The 14,942-nt window shown below is 49.9% G+C and overlaps 1 protein-coding gene and 1 pseudogene across 1 annotated transcript in view; one reads left to right on the forward strand and one right to left on the reverse strand.

Annotated features, from left to right (window-relative positions):
* Positions 1 to 2,646: 2,646 nt before the first annotated feature.
* On the forward strand, positions 2,647 to 8,624 carry LOC125546888 (annotated as a pseudogene).
* Positions 8,625 to 11,605: 2,981 nt separating this feature from the next.
* The window catches only part of LOC125546889 (ABC transporter B family member 4-like), a 48,397-nt gene continuing 45,060 nt past the window's right edge, over positions 11,606 to 14,942 (reverse strand). Inside the window, exons 4-8 of the mRNA XM_048710987.1 lie at positions 14,447 to 14,937; positions 14,129 to 14,357; positions 13,016 to 13,282; positions 12,541 to 12,804; positions 11,606 to 12,452 (exon numbers count right to left, since the gene is read on the reverse strand). Of these exons, the coding sequence (XP_048566944.1) occupies positions 11,808 to 12,452; positions 12,541 to 12,804; positions 13,016 to 13,282; positions 14,129 to 14,357; positions 14,447 to 14,937 (1,896 nt within the window). The 3' untranslated portion in view covers positions 11,606 to 11,807. The remainder of the gene's footprint in view (positions 12,453 to 12,540; positions 12,805 to 13,015; positions 13,283 to 14,128; positions 14,358 to 14,446; positions 14,938 to 14,942) is intronic.

Below are 14,942 nucleotides of genomic sequence, written 5' to 3' on the forward strand. Positions count from 1 at the left end.
CCGTTAGCCAAGATGGAATCCATCTCACTACGGACCGCATCCTTCCAGTAGTCAGCATCCAGAGATGCATAAGCTTCTGAAATGGAGCTGGGAGTATCATCATCCACGAGGTACACGAGGAAATCATCACCAAAGGACTTTGTAGTCCTCTGTCTCTTGCTCCTGACAGGAGCTTCCTCGTCATCCTCCGTGGAACTCTTATCACTTTTATGTTCATAATATTCCATCGGAATAGCAGGTTCAGGAGTCTCATCAGATTCCGGTCTAGAATTGCTTTGCATATCTCTCATGGGGAAAATATCCTCAAAGAATGTAGCATCCCTAGACTATAATTGTACCGACCTTCTGGCCAGGTACCTCAGATTTCACCACTAGAAATCTATAGCCAACGCTATGCTTGGCATAGCCAAGAAAAACACAGTCCACGGTCTTTGGTCCCAACTTGCGCTTTTTGATTATCGGCACATTGACTTTCGCCAAACAGCCCCAAGTGCGCAAGTAAGAGAGTGTAGTTCTTTTTCTTTTCCCATTGCTCATAGGGAGTAGTCTCATTATCCTTTGTGGGAACTTTATTCAGGACATGACAAAATGTCAATACAGCCTCCCCCACCATGCCTTGGATAAACCCGATGTATCTAACGTGGCGTTAACCAAATCAGTTAGAGTACGGTTTTTCCGTTCGGCAACCCCATTTGACTGGGGTGAGTAGGGAGGCGTCCTCTCATGAATAATACCATGTTCCGCACAGAATAAATCGAACTCATTAAAAAAGTACTCTCCACCACGATCAGACCGGACTCGTTTTATTTTCTTCTCAAGTTGGTTCTCAATTTCAGCCTTATAGACTTTGAAGTAGTGTAGAGCCTCATCCTTAGTGTTTAACAAATACACATAGTAGAATCTAGTGGAATCATCAATCAGAGTCATGAAGTATTTATTTCCACCTTTAGTCAACACACCATTCATCTCATAGAGATCTGAATGTATGAGCTCTAGAGGTGCCGGGTGTCTCTCCTTCACAAGCTTGTGAGGCTTACGAGGTTGCTTAGCTTGCACACACGCATGGCACTTAGAGCCTTTGGCTAAAGTGAAACTCGGGATTAAATCCATCTTAGCTAGCCGCGTCATACAACCGAAATTTATGTGACAAAGACGTGAATGCCAAACCTTAGATTCATTCACATTAGAATGAATTTGGTTCACGACTTTATTACAGAAATCCTCCAGGGAAAGGCGGAACAAACCACCACAATCATATCCTTTTCCAACAAATAGTCCATATCGAGATATGACTACTTTGTTAGACTCAAATACTAACTTAAACCCTTCTTTACATAGAAGGGAGCCACTAACGAGATTCTTCTTTATGGCGGGACATGCTGCACGTTCTTCAGTTGCACGATTTTTCTCGAAGTAAACTTCAGATCTACCGTGCCAACACCATGAACAGAAGCATGTGAGCCATTCCCCATCAGGACGGAACAATCTTGTGCGACCTTATAGAAAGAAAACAAAGACACATCAGCACACACATGAATATTGGCCCCAGTGTCAATCCACCAATCGGTGGACTGACAAACTGAAAGTATGGTAAACATATTACCATACCCAGATGCTGCATCATTGTTGCTCAGAGTGACATTCACAGACTTAGAGTCCTGTGCTGGCTTCTTGTACTTGTTTGGGCACTTGTTTGCCCAATGTTCATCTGAACCACAAGTAAAGCAGCCGTCTCTCTTTTTGTCTTTCTTCTTACCCTTCTTCTTAAAGGTAGTATTCTGCTGGACAGAGTTCTTTCCCTTGAACTTGTGGAAGTTCTTCTGCACCACATTGGCGCTAGAAGAACCCTCTGCCCCTTTCACGTGTGAGTCCTTTGCTCTCGAGTTCTGCGCAACACTGATATGACCAATGACATCCTCAACAGAGAATTCACGTCTCAAGTGCTTGAGAGAAGTAGCGAAGTTCCTCCAACTAGGAGGGAGTTTTGCAATAATGCAACCCGCGACAAACTTGTCCGGTAACTCACACTTCAAGAGCTCCAGCTCCTTAGCAATGCACTGTATCTCATGAGCCTGGTCCAATACAGAACGGTTATCAACCATCCTGTAATCATGGAACTGCTCCATGGCATACAACTCACTGCCAGCATCAGTTGCGCCGAATTTGACTTCGAGCGCATCCCACAAGTTTTTGGCAACACCCATATGAATATAGGCGTCAACCAACTTGTCTCCAATCACACTCAGAACTGCTCCCAGAAAGATTGTGGTTGCCTCTCTAAACGCCTTCTCCTGTTCAGGAGCAATCGTTTCTGTGAGGGACACACCACCAACCCAGAACACGTTCATCGCTGTGAGCCACAAGGTGGTCCTAGTCTACCAACGCTTAAAATGTGTCCCGGTAAACTTTTTCGGTTTCAGAGTAGCAGCAAAGCCTTGAATCGAAAAGTGCCTAAAATAAGGTTTTTGGATTGTTGGAAATATTAGCACTTTTCTGATTAGACTTATCCATGAGTAAACAGTAAGCATGGCATAAAAGGTATGCATCTCATAGCAATACCTAAGCATACTAGCACATACAGAACATAGAATCGAACCTTCTATGAGCAGCACATATACGGCTAGCATAAATACGAGTAAACGAGGGATGAATAGATCATACCCTCTGATTGGCCAGGCCAACGCGGCGGCTGCAGCAGCAGCCTCGGCGTTGTCCGTGGCCTTCTTCTTAGAGGCGGCGTCGTCGGTCATGGTGTCGATGCAGAGGAAGTAGTGGAAGCAGAGGCGAACAGAGTTGGGGACGGATCGGGAGCAGTCGTGTCGAGACGCTCCCCAAAAACCTTATTGTCGTTCTCCCAGGCAGGATCTCGAACGACAGGGTTCCGGAGGCACCTGCTCTCCCGACCAGCCATGCACGCGGTCGTCGGGATGGGATCGCCGGAGGCAGCACATAGTGAGGAACAGTAGATGACGGCTAGGTCACGCGAGAGGGAGTGAGTGAACCGAACTAGGTTACTTCACTGGCCAGAGCCTTCTTATATAGTCCGTAAGGAAGAAAGTCATGGGCCCTGCCGAGGCCCACGACCGAGTCGGCCCACTCCTGGCAAGGGAATCGATGAATACGCGGGTCCCAGCAAGGGTCGCACCCCCCGGCAAGGGAGTCGACGAATCCCGACAACACAAGTCAGCCCACAGTCCAACGTCTTGGACAGTGGCCCACCTGTTAGTGACTCGTTAATTAATCCTTGATTAATTAATCTATTCCTGAGCAGTAAAAATAAGCTTCGGCTCGGCTCATTCCCGCAACCCGCGACGCGTCGTGACGAGGCGAGGCGGGCGGCGGAGGAGGAGCGCGCACGTATCACTCCTCTTCCCAAGCTCTCAATGGCAAGTGGTAGAGCAGCCCTTATAAAGGGGTCTCAACTCTCCTCAACTAGTAAGGTGGGACTAAACTTCCCACCACCTGCCATCTCATACATGGGCCTTAAGATTAATCAGGGATTAGTGTCTTATATGGGCCTAAACCCATCCATAATCCAACAGCAGGAAATGGATCCCAATAAAGTAGTATTAAAGAACAACACATGAGATACAACTCAATCGAGAATAAATTACTAAAAGTAATGCATATCAGAGAAGTAATCAGGGGTGCTCGCATGGCAACGGATGAAGCGCCATTGATACACAAGCAATGACATCATTACGTCAACCATCAGGATGCATGGGCATTGGGCTGGATTCTCACATACGTGCAAATTATATACTTTCTCTGTAAAGAAATATAAAAGTGTTTAGATCATTATTTTAGTTATCTAAACGCTCTTATATTTGTTTCCGAAGGGGGTACTAGATTATTTAGCTGTTTTGTCGAACTAGTTCCTCCCTTATGAGACATAGCAATTGAGTAATTGACAGGTGGGGCTTGAAATGGTTCCATCCGTCAGCGATGACGTTATGTGCTTATACCCGTCGTACTAAGAGGGTGTTTGTTTTCAGAGACTTATTGGTCTAGGGACTTAAATAAGTCCCTATAAATCCTATCTAAATCAAACAAGAGGGACTTATAGGGACTTAAAGTGGGCATTTGAGACTTATGAAATAAGACTCTCAAGGAGGGACTTATAGGGACTTATAGTTGTAATATGGTCTTATAGAGACTTATAAGTCCCGAGAACCGAACAGGTAGGGACTTTTTAGGGACTTGAGACTTATAAGTTGGGATTAAAAAAAGTCCTAGGACTTATGAATCAAATAGAGTCTAAAGAAACCAAGCAAGAACACAGGTCCAAGTGCCCAACGATCCACACCTGACCGCATATCTCACGGTTGCCACTGCGACTGGTACACACATCATCTGCAGACTGCAATGTTAGAGATATATTTAAGATACTTGTATTTGGTAGTCTAGGATTTGTAATTCGTCTCCTACCTTATCTCCAGGAGAGGCTTCTTGTCCTCAAGTCTTGTACTTAATATATACTCGCCCTCGAGGCTCAATAATACATCCATCATATTCCGCACCAATCCTCTTTCTCCCTTCTAACATGGTATCAGAGCAAGTCGATCCTAAACCCTAGCCGCCGCCGCTTTCGCACCCGCGCACCACCCCCGGGGCGGTCGGCCTCCATGACCGCCGTCGGGGCCCGCGCCGCCCGTACCTAGGGTTCGTCCGCCGGCCGTGTTGGCTGGCTGCCCTAGAGAGTCCTTTTTCCCGATCCTTTGATCCGGATTTTCTCTCTCTCGCCGGTCACTTTGATCGGCGTCTACTTTTTGGTTTTCCAGTCTATGTGATCCGGTTTGCATCGTCCACCGCCACCGTCGACTCTCGCGCCTCTACTTCGACACCGGCACGACACATGGCCTCTTCTCCGACTCGGCGACCTTGCGCGATGCGACGGCCCCTCGTGGCTACCGTTCGCGCGTCCATCCAGCCGTGGCTATGCGCATGTTGTCGTCGCCATGATCCGATCGAGAATTCTGCATCAACCCCGCCTCCATCCACAACTCGGACGCCCCAGCTTTCTGCATGCAGCAGGTTACGTACGACGGGCAGCGCATGCGCTGCCCCGGTCGTCCTGTACCGCGTGGCACGCGGGTGTGGTTGGCGCTGGTGTGGCCGGCTGCTTGCCCCGGACCACACGTCCGTACAAGGTGTGGCTGCACGTTGCATCATGTGGGCATGGTGCTCATATGGTTGTATCCCAATCAGCCTCCATGTATAATACGTGTGCAAGCCGGTAGCACGCTCCTGCTACGACAGTCCGCCGCTGGGTATGGCGGCCGCTCACTTTGCCGCGCCCGGCCGTAATAATCGCACCGAGCAGTGTCCTCGATCTTGCGACCGGCCAGATTGATCACCTATCCGTCGCTCCACTTCATCCGCGTCGTGCAACTGACCTAGCTAGTTGGTTTTGCGCGTTTTCGCAAGTTCTGTGAAGATTGACCCTGAGTTCAGCGCGCCCTCTCCGTCGATCGAGCATCGGGCTGCCGTTGCGTCGCCCCGTCGGGCCGCAGCGCCGCCGCCCCGTGGTTCTCCTCGCGGCTGTATCGATTCGTGCGTCGCCGCTGCGTCGCCCCTTCAGACCGTAATGTTGCGATACGCGGTCCCCGCCGCCGCCCTGAGGTCGTATTCACAGTTGCACCGACCCGCGCTCCGCCGCTGCGCCGGCCCCTTCGGGCAGTAGCGCGACGGCCCGCGGTTCCCGCCACCGCCCCGAGATCTTCCCGCCGTTGCCCTGACCTGTCCGCTGCCGCTGCGTCGCCCCTTCGGGCCATAGCGCCGCGGCCCGCGGTCCACTCTGCCATCACCGCGCGTCGACCTCTCGTGGTATGCACCGCGCCGTCTCTCTTTGGCGCGGGAACGCCACCGTCCGCGCCGGTCTTCGTCACGCTGTCGGGTTCTTCGCCTACTTCGAGCACCGCCGCCGCACTCCTAATCTAGCCGCCGCCGTCAGGCCGCCGCCGCCGCTCTTCTTTGGCCGCCGCCACTGCTACCTTCGTAGCTGTCGCCGCCGCCCGTCCACCCCGTTCGTGTTCGTCGAGCACGAGCCCATCATCAGCGTCGCCGTCATCTACCCCGACCACTTCATCTACTCCGACCACCGTTGGTGACATCGGCCCCGCGCCGATGGACGCCGCAATCGTCGTCGAGTTCTTCTCTGCTGGCCTCTCCGACTTCTTCGACATGGCGTACAGCTCGTGCAGGTCCCAGTCTACGCATGCCCGGTGCTTGCAACACCGTCGTGTGCCTTCGTCCACGACGTGTCCCCGGGCCTGGCAAGCCTGGTCGACGCTTCGTCAACTTCGTCTTCGTCCGTCTACGCATGCCCGGTGCTGGCAACACCGGCGCGTGCCTTCGTCTACGATGTATCTCCGGGGTTGGCAACCCCGGCGCGACGCGTCGTCAACAGCATTCTCCTTCCTGGCGCATCACTTCTTCGACACCATTGCGCCCATGACTAACTCGGCGCCTCCTTGCGCCCGCGGCTCCACGGCAACTCCCTCGACACCGGCTACCCGACTCGACATCGACCACGGCGTTCTTCGCACGGCTACCTCGACCATGGCTACACCACCGTACGCTCTCGGCTACATTGACATCGGCACAAAGGGCTATCATCCGCTTGAGCAACTCGTCGGCTTCCTCTACAGTCAACGCGTCCGCGACGCGACACCGTCCACGACGCTCCCGCTAGGACTGCGGGGGGATGTCAGTCCGTCGACTGCTATTCTCTCCAGTCTGACCGTCCGCGACGCTCCTGTTGTTCGCAACGCTACCGCTACGACTGCGGGGGGGTGTTAGAGATATATTTGGGATACTTGTATTTGGTAGTCTAGGATTTGTAATCCGTCTCCTACCTTATCTTCACGAGAGGCTTCTTGCCCTCAAGTCTTGTATTCAATATATACTCGCCCTCGAGGCTCAATAATACATCCATCATATTCCACACCAATTCTCTTTCTCCCTTCTAACATGCAATGCAACAAGTAGAAGAAAATTACAAATTTCGGCCACCAGATGGGTGGGTCAGACAGACCATGGCCCCCTGTAAATCATCGGCTCGCCATGCATCTCCAACTCCACTTGTGCTACTCCACACTCCAAAGCAGACACCACCACCACAGCGTCCACGACTACAGAGCAGGCTTATCGTTGCCAAGATGGAGCGCGCAGCAGTACCCGTCGCCGGGCATGGGCCACCTGGTCTCGATGATCGAACCGGGCAAGATCATCGCTGCCCGCGGCCTCGCCGTCACCATCGTCGTCATCGATCTACCGCACAACACCGGGGCAAGCGCAACGGGGCCCTTCCTCGCCGGGGTCTCGGCGGCCAACCCCACCATCTCCTTCCACCGTCTCCCGCAAGTCGAGCTCCCGCCCGTAAAATCCAACCACCCAGAGACATTGACCTTGGAGGTCGCCCGCGTCTCGAACCCTCACCTGCGTGATTTCCTCGCTGCCACCTCCTCCGCCGTTCTCGTCGCAGACTTCTTCTGTAATGTCGCGCGCGGCGTTGCCTCGGAGCTCGGCATTCCCATCTATTTCTTCTTCACCTCCGGCGCTGAGGTCCTGGCTCTCTACTTGCATCTCCCGGTCCTGCACGCTCAGACCACCGCCAACTTCCAGGACATGGGTGATGAGCTCGTGCACGTTCCCGGAATCCCCTCGTTTCCGGCGACAGACTCCATGCGGCCAATCATGGACCGTGATGATGTAGCATACACGAAGTTCGTGAGTGTGTGCAGCGACCTGTGCCTGTCCCAGGGCATCCTCGTCAACACCTTCCGCTCGCTCGAGCCGCGGGCCGTAGAGACCATCGCCGCCGGGCTCTGCTCACCTTTTGGACTCCCGACACCTCCAGTCTACTGCATTGGGCCGCTGATAAAGTCGGTGGAGGTGGGCACCAAGTGCGGCGACGAGTGCATAGCGTGGCTGGACACCCAGCACAAGGACAACGTGGTGTTCCTCTGCTTCGGCAGCCTCGGTCAGTTTAGTGCCAAGCAGATCAGGGAGGTGGCGGCCGGGCTAGAGGCAAGTGGGCAGCGTTTCCTTTGGGTCGTAAAGAGCCCGTCCAACGATGACCCGACGAAGAAGTTCGACGAGCCGTCGGAGCCGGACCTCGACGCCCTGCTCCCGGAGGGCTTCCGAGACCGTACCAAGGAGACGGGCTGGTCGTCAAGTCATGGGCGCCTCAACGCGATGTGCTTATGCACGCAGCGGTGGCCCTGTTCGTGACGCACTGTCGGTGGAACTCGGTGCTGGAGTCGATCATGGCGGGTGTGCCGATGCTAGCGTGGCCATTGTACGCAGAGCAGCGGGTGAACAAGGTGTTCCTGGAGAAGGAGCTTGGGCTAGCCCTGGCAATGGAAGGGTACGACAAGGAGATGGTGGAGGCAAAGGAGGTGGCAGCAAAGAATGAGCGTCAGGGCGGGGAGTCCGAGGCGACGTTGGCGTCGCTAGTTAACGCGTGGGTACTTGCTTGCTTGACGTTGGCTGGATCAGTTAAGAAGGGATCCGGTGATGCAAGCGTGGTTGTGTGTAGGAGTATTATCAGGACATGTACAATGATGACATATGGATACAGATGTCTCATGATAAAAAATAATTTAAGGCATATCTGTTGATTTTTTCCCCAATGCAAGCTACTATTAGTGGGCTTATCAAAAAATAAAAAGTGACTCTCACTACACATGCATTCTTCCTCTTCAGTTCAACTTTTTTCAACTTTATGCATCGGATCACACTTTTCTCTCTAAGCACTCGCCTCCTGAAGAAGATCCTGCTTCCCCATCCGAACTTACTTTTATTATCATTCGATTCTACATGGCATGTGAGGCATCACCCTGGAGCTATGCATTGGCCATGCCCTTAAGGTGTTGCGAAAATAAACAAGTACTACCGTTGAGGTAGGTTGTGTTTTTTCCTTTTTACCAGTTTCATTTGCAACCTACTTATATCTTACCTTTGGAAGCAAACAAAATAGAATAACCGTTTTACAATTTCTCAAGCGGCTAAGAAAAGAAAGTTCTAAGTCAATGCCAAGAATAATCTAGTCTGAACATTAAGATATGTGCAAATGCAAGAAAGATGACAAAATGTTCATCCAGCGGCCATAAATACTGACTAATAAAATAAATATTTCCACGGCACCTGATAAATAACCACTCCAAGAAAATAGATGCTCTCATGTCATTTTAAACGGGGCAATCGGTAAAACGATCATACCACGGAACACGAGAAAAAGGGACAAACGATCATACCATTGTTTCTTTTTACAAAACACCACGTCTTTCTCTTCGCTATTAGCTACTCAAATACTCTAGACATTATGCATAGTTGCAGCAAGGTTGTACAACAGTTTCAGAAACCACAATAACTATATCTAGTTCGGCCGAATTTGAAATTTGGGTAAGTCAATTTTCGAGTGAAGGAAGGAAGCTGGAGGGAAGGAAGGAACTCGCCAGAGGGAAGGAAAGAGCTCGCCGGAGAAGACCCCGCTATCTACCTTATGGTGTCAGACTATCTCATTATCTATCTTAGGGGTGTGTGTGGGCGGGACGGGGGAAGGGTGCAAATTTGCCGAAAAAGAAAAGATCATCGTTGGGGTTAGAGGGATAGCCGGGGGCCATGACATAACAGCGGTGGGCACGGCGGGCGTTAAGGTGAGGGTGGGGCGGCGGTAGGTCTATGGTGGTTAGGCGGGTCTGGAGGTTGAGGAAGACATGTGGTTGTTGATTACCAAACCCCCTCAACTGACCCAAATAAAATTTCCAGTCAACTGGTTTCTAGTTGGCCAGCCATGCCGCACTTGCAAGCAGAAGAAGGCGCAATTATATTGTGGCATGCAACCGATCAATTTAATATAAGAAATTCTGCAATTAGAGGCCCTCTCAACTCACAAATACTCAGCATCTACAAAAAAAGTCACGATTTCTCGGGTTTTTGGAGTATTTAACAAAAAAACTACCACATTTGATGGAAACATTCCTACAAACTACCACTTTACAAATTTGTGCCGAAAATTATCATTTTCTCACTAATTCTTAACTAAAAACTACCATGTCTGAAAAGAGCCTGATTTGCCTCTTTTAATCACGTTTCTGACTGGCTGGGCCCACACGTAAGCGTTGACGTGGCACATTAGCAAAATTTGTGTGATGGCGGCCGAGGAGCTCAAGGCCGCCGGCGAAGGGCGCGGGGCGGGCGGCTCCGGTAGCTCCAGCAGCGACCCGCGGTAGCTCCAGCGCCGATCGCGGTGACCCATGGCTCCAGCGGTGAAGGGCGGCGGCGGAGGGTGCGGGGAGCCCGGGCGGCCGGAGGCGGGGGCGCGGCCGCGGGAGCCGCAACATGCGAGGAGCGGCAGCAGGGGCACGACAGTGGCGAGCCGTGCGTGACGGGGGCACGACCCGGGCGTAGCAGGTGTGGCGAGCGCGCGTGGTACGGGGACGACGACCACGGTGCGCATGGCGAGGGGCGGCCACGAGCACTGCGGGCGTGCAGGTGCGGCTCGGAGCACGAGCTCCAGCGCTCGAAGGCGGCGTTGATGCGGCAAGTAACCAAGGGGGAGTAGAGGGGAAGCAGCAAGCACTCACGATGGTGATGGGGAGCTACACGGGGTGGTCGGGGATGCGGCGAAGTGCGGCTCGGGCACGCCAGCACGGCCGAGGCGGCTCCAGCCGGCGTGGTTGCGCCGCCGTCTCCAGTACCGACCAACGCCGGGGAGGTGCTTCGCGGGGACGTCGCCATAAAGAAGAACGTGGAGTGCACATGAGATGTTCGAGGAAATGCCAAAGAGAGAGAGGAGGAAGAAGATTGATTCTGACAGGTGGGCCCATCCTGTCAGAAATGCGCTTAGAAGAGACGAATCGGACACTTTTCCGACATGATAATTTTTAGTCAAAGATTAGTAAAAAAGTGGTAATTTTCAGCAAAAATTTGCAAAGTGATAGTTTGTATGCATGGTTTCATGAAATGTGATAGTTTTTTGTTAAATACTTGGTTTTTTTAAAAGAAAAGAAAACGCAAACAACAATCGGCAGAACAAAGAGCTAGTGCCTAGTGCCCATGCGATCGATCGATCGATCGATCGAACCCCACGGACTGGATCAAACGAAGAGTTACCCTGCGTGCGCCACACAGGCAACAGTTCAGGCACTGCACCGGCGCACCGTCCCGCCCCTCTCCCTGCGCGCCTGCCCCGCCGCCCGCCACGTATGAGACCCCCTCCCCCCGCGCCGGGCGCCGGCCCAGCTCCTCTGAGGTACCGCCGACCCGCCTGGGAAGTCCGCCGCTCCGCCCCCAAGTCCTGGCTTGACGGGCTCCGGTCAGGATCTCGCTAGGCGCGGCTGTTGGGAGTTCCCGAGTGTAACGACACAGCTGGTGCGGCGGTAAGTCTTGGTTCTTGTCAGACACTCATACAAATTTAACTGCAGTATGATCAATTTCTAAACAGAAGATGCCTAGAGCATCTTAAGATGACAGGGTAGAGTCTTCATATTATACAGCACATGCCCACATTTTACAATGCGGTCTTGAAATATTTGTGTTAGGCATTATGTACAGCGGGATATTACGCTCATTTACACATCGACGGGGGGAATGCACATTTCAAAATCAGAAGCACAAGATTTCCTTCTAAATGATTACAATCTTACGCTACATTGACACAATAAATTTTCATTCTAGTTTTCGAATTCCTCTTCAAGCCCCAAAGAATAATGCGGCACAGTTACAGAAACAGCAACAAAAGGTGGTCGGGGAAGATGTACAATGTGGATAGATATCGGAACCAAAACTGATCCTAGGTATTATGATGACGCTGATCGAAGTTCTACCAGTGAAGCGTACACCCCATCTTTTATGTTCATCAGCACCTCGTGTCTTCCTTTCTCAACTATTGCACCATCCTTGAGAACCGCAATGATATCAGCACCTTTGATCGTCGAGAGGCGGTGAGCCACAACAACCGTGGTCCTGCCGACCATCACATTGTCTAATGCATCCTGCACAATTCGCTCGGACTCAGCATCCAAGGCACTAGTCGCCTCATCAAGTAGTAGTATCTTAGGGTCCTTCAATATGGCCCTTGCAATTGCCACTCGCTGCTTCTGGCCACCCGACAGCTGTATCCCCCTCTCCCCAACTGTGGTGTCATATCCTTGGGGAAGGCTTGATATGAACTCATGCGCATTGGATGCCTTTGCAGCTGCAATGAGCTCCTCCTCAGTAACTTCCCCATCCTTACCATAGGCTATGTTGGCACGGATTGTATCATTGAAGAGTACAGGCTCTTGGCTCACAAGTCCCGTTTGATCCCTCAACCAATTGATGTTTAAGCTCTTGATTTCCACTCCATCCAATGAGATGGTGCCTGAATCAGGATTGTAGAATCGCTCCAACAGTGCAATTACCGTTGACTTGCCGCTACCACTCTCTCCAACAAGGGCAACAGTCTGTAAGACCACAGTGAAAGTAAGCTAATATGTAAATCACTGTAGAAGATATAACAATAGTGATTTGGATAGAAAAAGGTGGGCTAACCTTGCCAGAGGGAATGTGCAGGGTAAAGTCACTGAAGATCTGAATATCTGGGCGGGTTGGGTACTTGAAGCTGACATGCTGGAAATCGATGTTGCCCTTGACCTCATCTAATGTCAAACCCTCATTGCGGCTTGAGTCTATTTCAGACTTTCGGTCCAATAAAGCAAATATGGAAATAGCTGACTCTTTTGCTTTTGTTGAATCGGTGGCCATTGCACTTGTTTGAGATACTCCAATAGTTGCTAAAACCAGTGCAAAGAAAACCTGCAAAGTATGACTAACTATGTGAACCTCGTGGAAGTAGTGACTGGTTAAGGATGGAGGGATTAAGACTGAAAAACTTAATATGAAGAAGAAATAATTATTACTCCCTCTGTAAATAAATATAAGAGCATTTAGACCACTACTTTAGTGATGTAAACGCTCTTATATTTCTTTACAGAGGGAGTACTTCTGAAATAATGCAATTACGTACCTTGAAAACATCACCAAAACTTGATTGGCCATGGCGCACAAATTGTGCTCCAACATAGAAACAAAGACCATATGTAAGGTACAGCATCAAGAATGAGAAACCAAATCCGATGCCTCCAACTATTCCTGTTCTGACTCCTTGACTCATTGAGGCTTCACATTTATCATCATATATTCTTGTAATTCTTTTCTCAGAACAAAATGAAGCGACGGTCCTAATACTACTAATTGCATCAGTGGCCACTTGACTTGCGTCTTCATACATCATCTGGAGAACCAGCAATTCATTAGCATTGACATAACAATTTTCAGAATGTGAAAACTAATTATCTAGAGTAAACTCAGATTCTTATTACTCGATGATTTTTTTTAAATGACTTCACTTTATAGCCTTGACTGAATAATTGTCATCTTATCTTACTGTTACATAAATAGAAGTTTGTGTGTTAAGAAAAAAGGGAGCTTGTAGTGGTTGTTCACACCCATGTTTCCCACCTCGCTAAAAATCTATAACAAAAAATAAAAACAAGCTAACTAACTGAACACATAGACCTTAATGAACTAATTTGACCACCTAAAAATTCTCAGACAAAAATGGAGCATGGCACGGGTCAAAAAGAAAGTATGACTAGGTGTTACTGTGGAGCCAAGGGCACAGAGTAAGGTTTTAAGCTGAGCAAGAATGTGGAGGTGTGACTTCGGCCAAGGCAGAAGTCGGATGGGATGACGGCGTAGGGGAGACCTGAGGCAGTCTGAGCCGATGAATGGCTTAACGTGAACAGTTTCTTTTTACCGGCGGCAAAGCACTAAGCATGTCTATTAGATTGTAGGTCTAGCTTCACAATTAGAAACTGAATGCTCTACTAATTACTCCCTCCAGTTTCCCAAATGTGTCGTTTTGCACAGAGGCAGAATTTTTGTTGGACCTTTTAAATATGGTACAATAAATTAGTGGTTCTAACAGAAGACCCGCTAATGAAATATATCACACGAAACTTCTGTCCTAAGTAACAACTTATATGGAACTGCATGGAGTATCATTTAGTTTTAGTAATTATTTGCAAAATATCACATTGCTAGAAAAACAGCCTAATGGCTTCTTTTGATGGGTTACCTTGGCATCTTGACTGAAACCCTTCAAGAACTTCACTTGGGCATAACCTTGAAGGCCCACTAATGGAATCACACAGAGGATGATCAAAGAGAGCTTCCAGTCAGCTATCATAGCAATGACAAACCCTGTGATAAGTGTAGAGATAATCTGAACCGTTAAGGCCAAGTTATCTCCCACTAAACGCCGTACATTCAAAGCATCAACTGACAGTCTTGCACCAAGTGCTCCGCTGTAAGATATAATTTGGCAGTCAGTACCTAAAAGTAAAGCTCACAGATTCTAAAGGAAGAAGAAACCAAGCGAAAAACTGTAACAAACCTGGAATTTTTAGGATCATCAAACCAAGCGACTTCTTGGTGCACAATGCTTCGAAATGACATAGCACGGATACGCTCTATAAGCTTCCCTCCGGCTATTCCAAACAAGAAGAGCTCTGCGGGTATTGAGATTATCGAAATGATACCCAGCACCACACACATCAAACCCCAAAAGCTAGAATCCTTTCTGAGTTTATCTGGTGGCTCATAGAAAGTTTTAATGGCACTGGAAATCATCACACCGAACATTGGGAAAAGCACTCCGTGAACTGCTGCAGCTAGGGATCCTAACAGAATAATAAGTACCTCTGGTTTATTAAGAAGTGCCAGCCGTCCCATAGGAGCTTTCTTTGGAACCTCACCATCCTGCTCTGTATGATTCTCCCCATGTGTATCATTTCCTTCAGGCAATTCAACTGCGCCAGGAAGCCCAAAGGAGAGGTTGAAAGAATTCCTACTACTATTCCCTGCAGAACCTCTGCTAATCGATCGCTTCA

This window comes from Triticum urartu, chromosome 3, assembly GCF_003073215.2.
Source record: "Triticum urartu cultivar G1812 chromosome 3, Tu2.1, whole genome shotgun sequence".
In the NCBI taxonomy this organism is placed as follows: domain Eukaryota; kingdom Viridiplantae; phylum Streptophyta; class Magnoliopsida; order Poales; family Poaceae; genus Triticum; species Triticum urartu.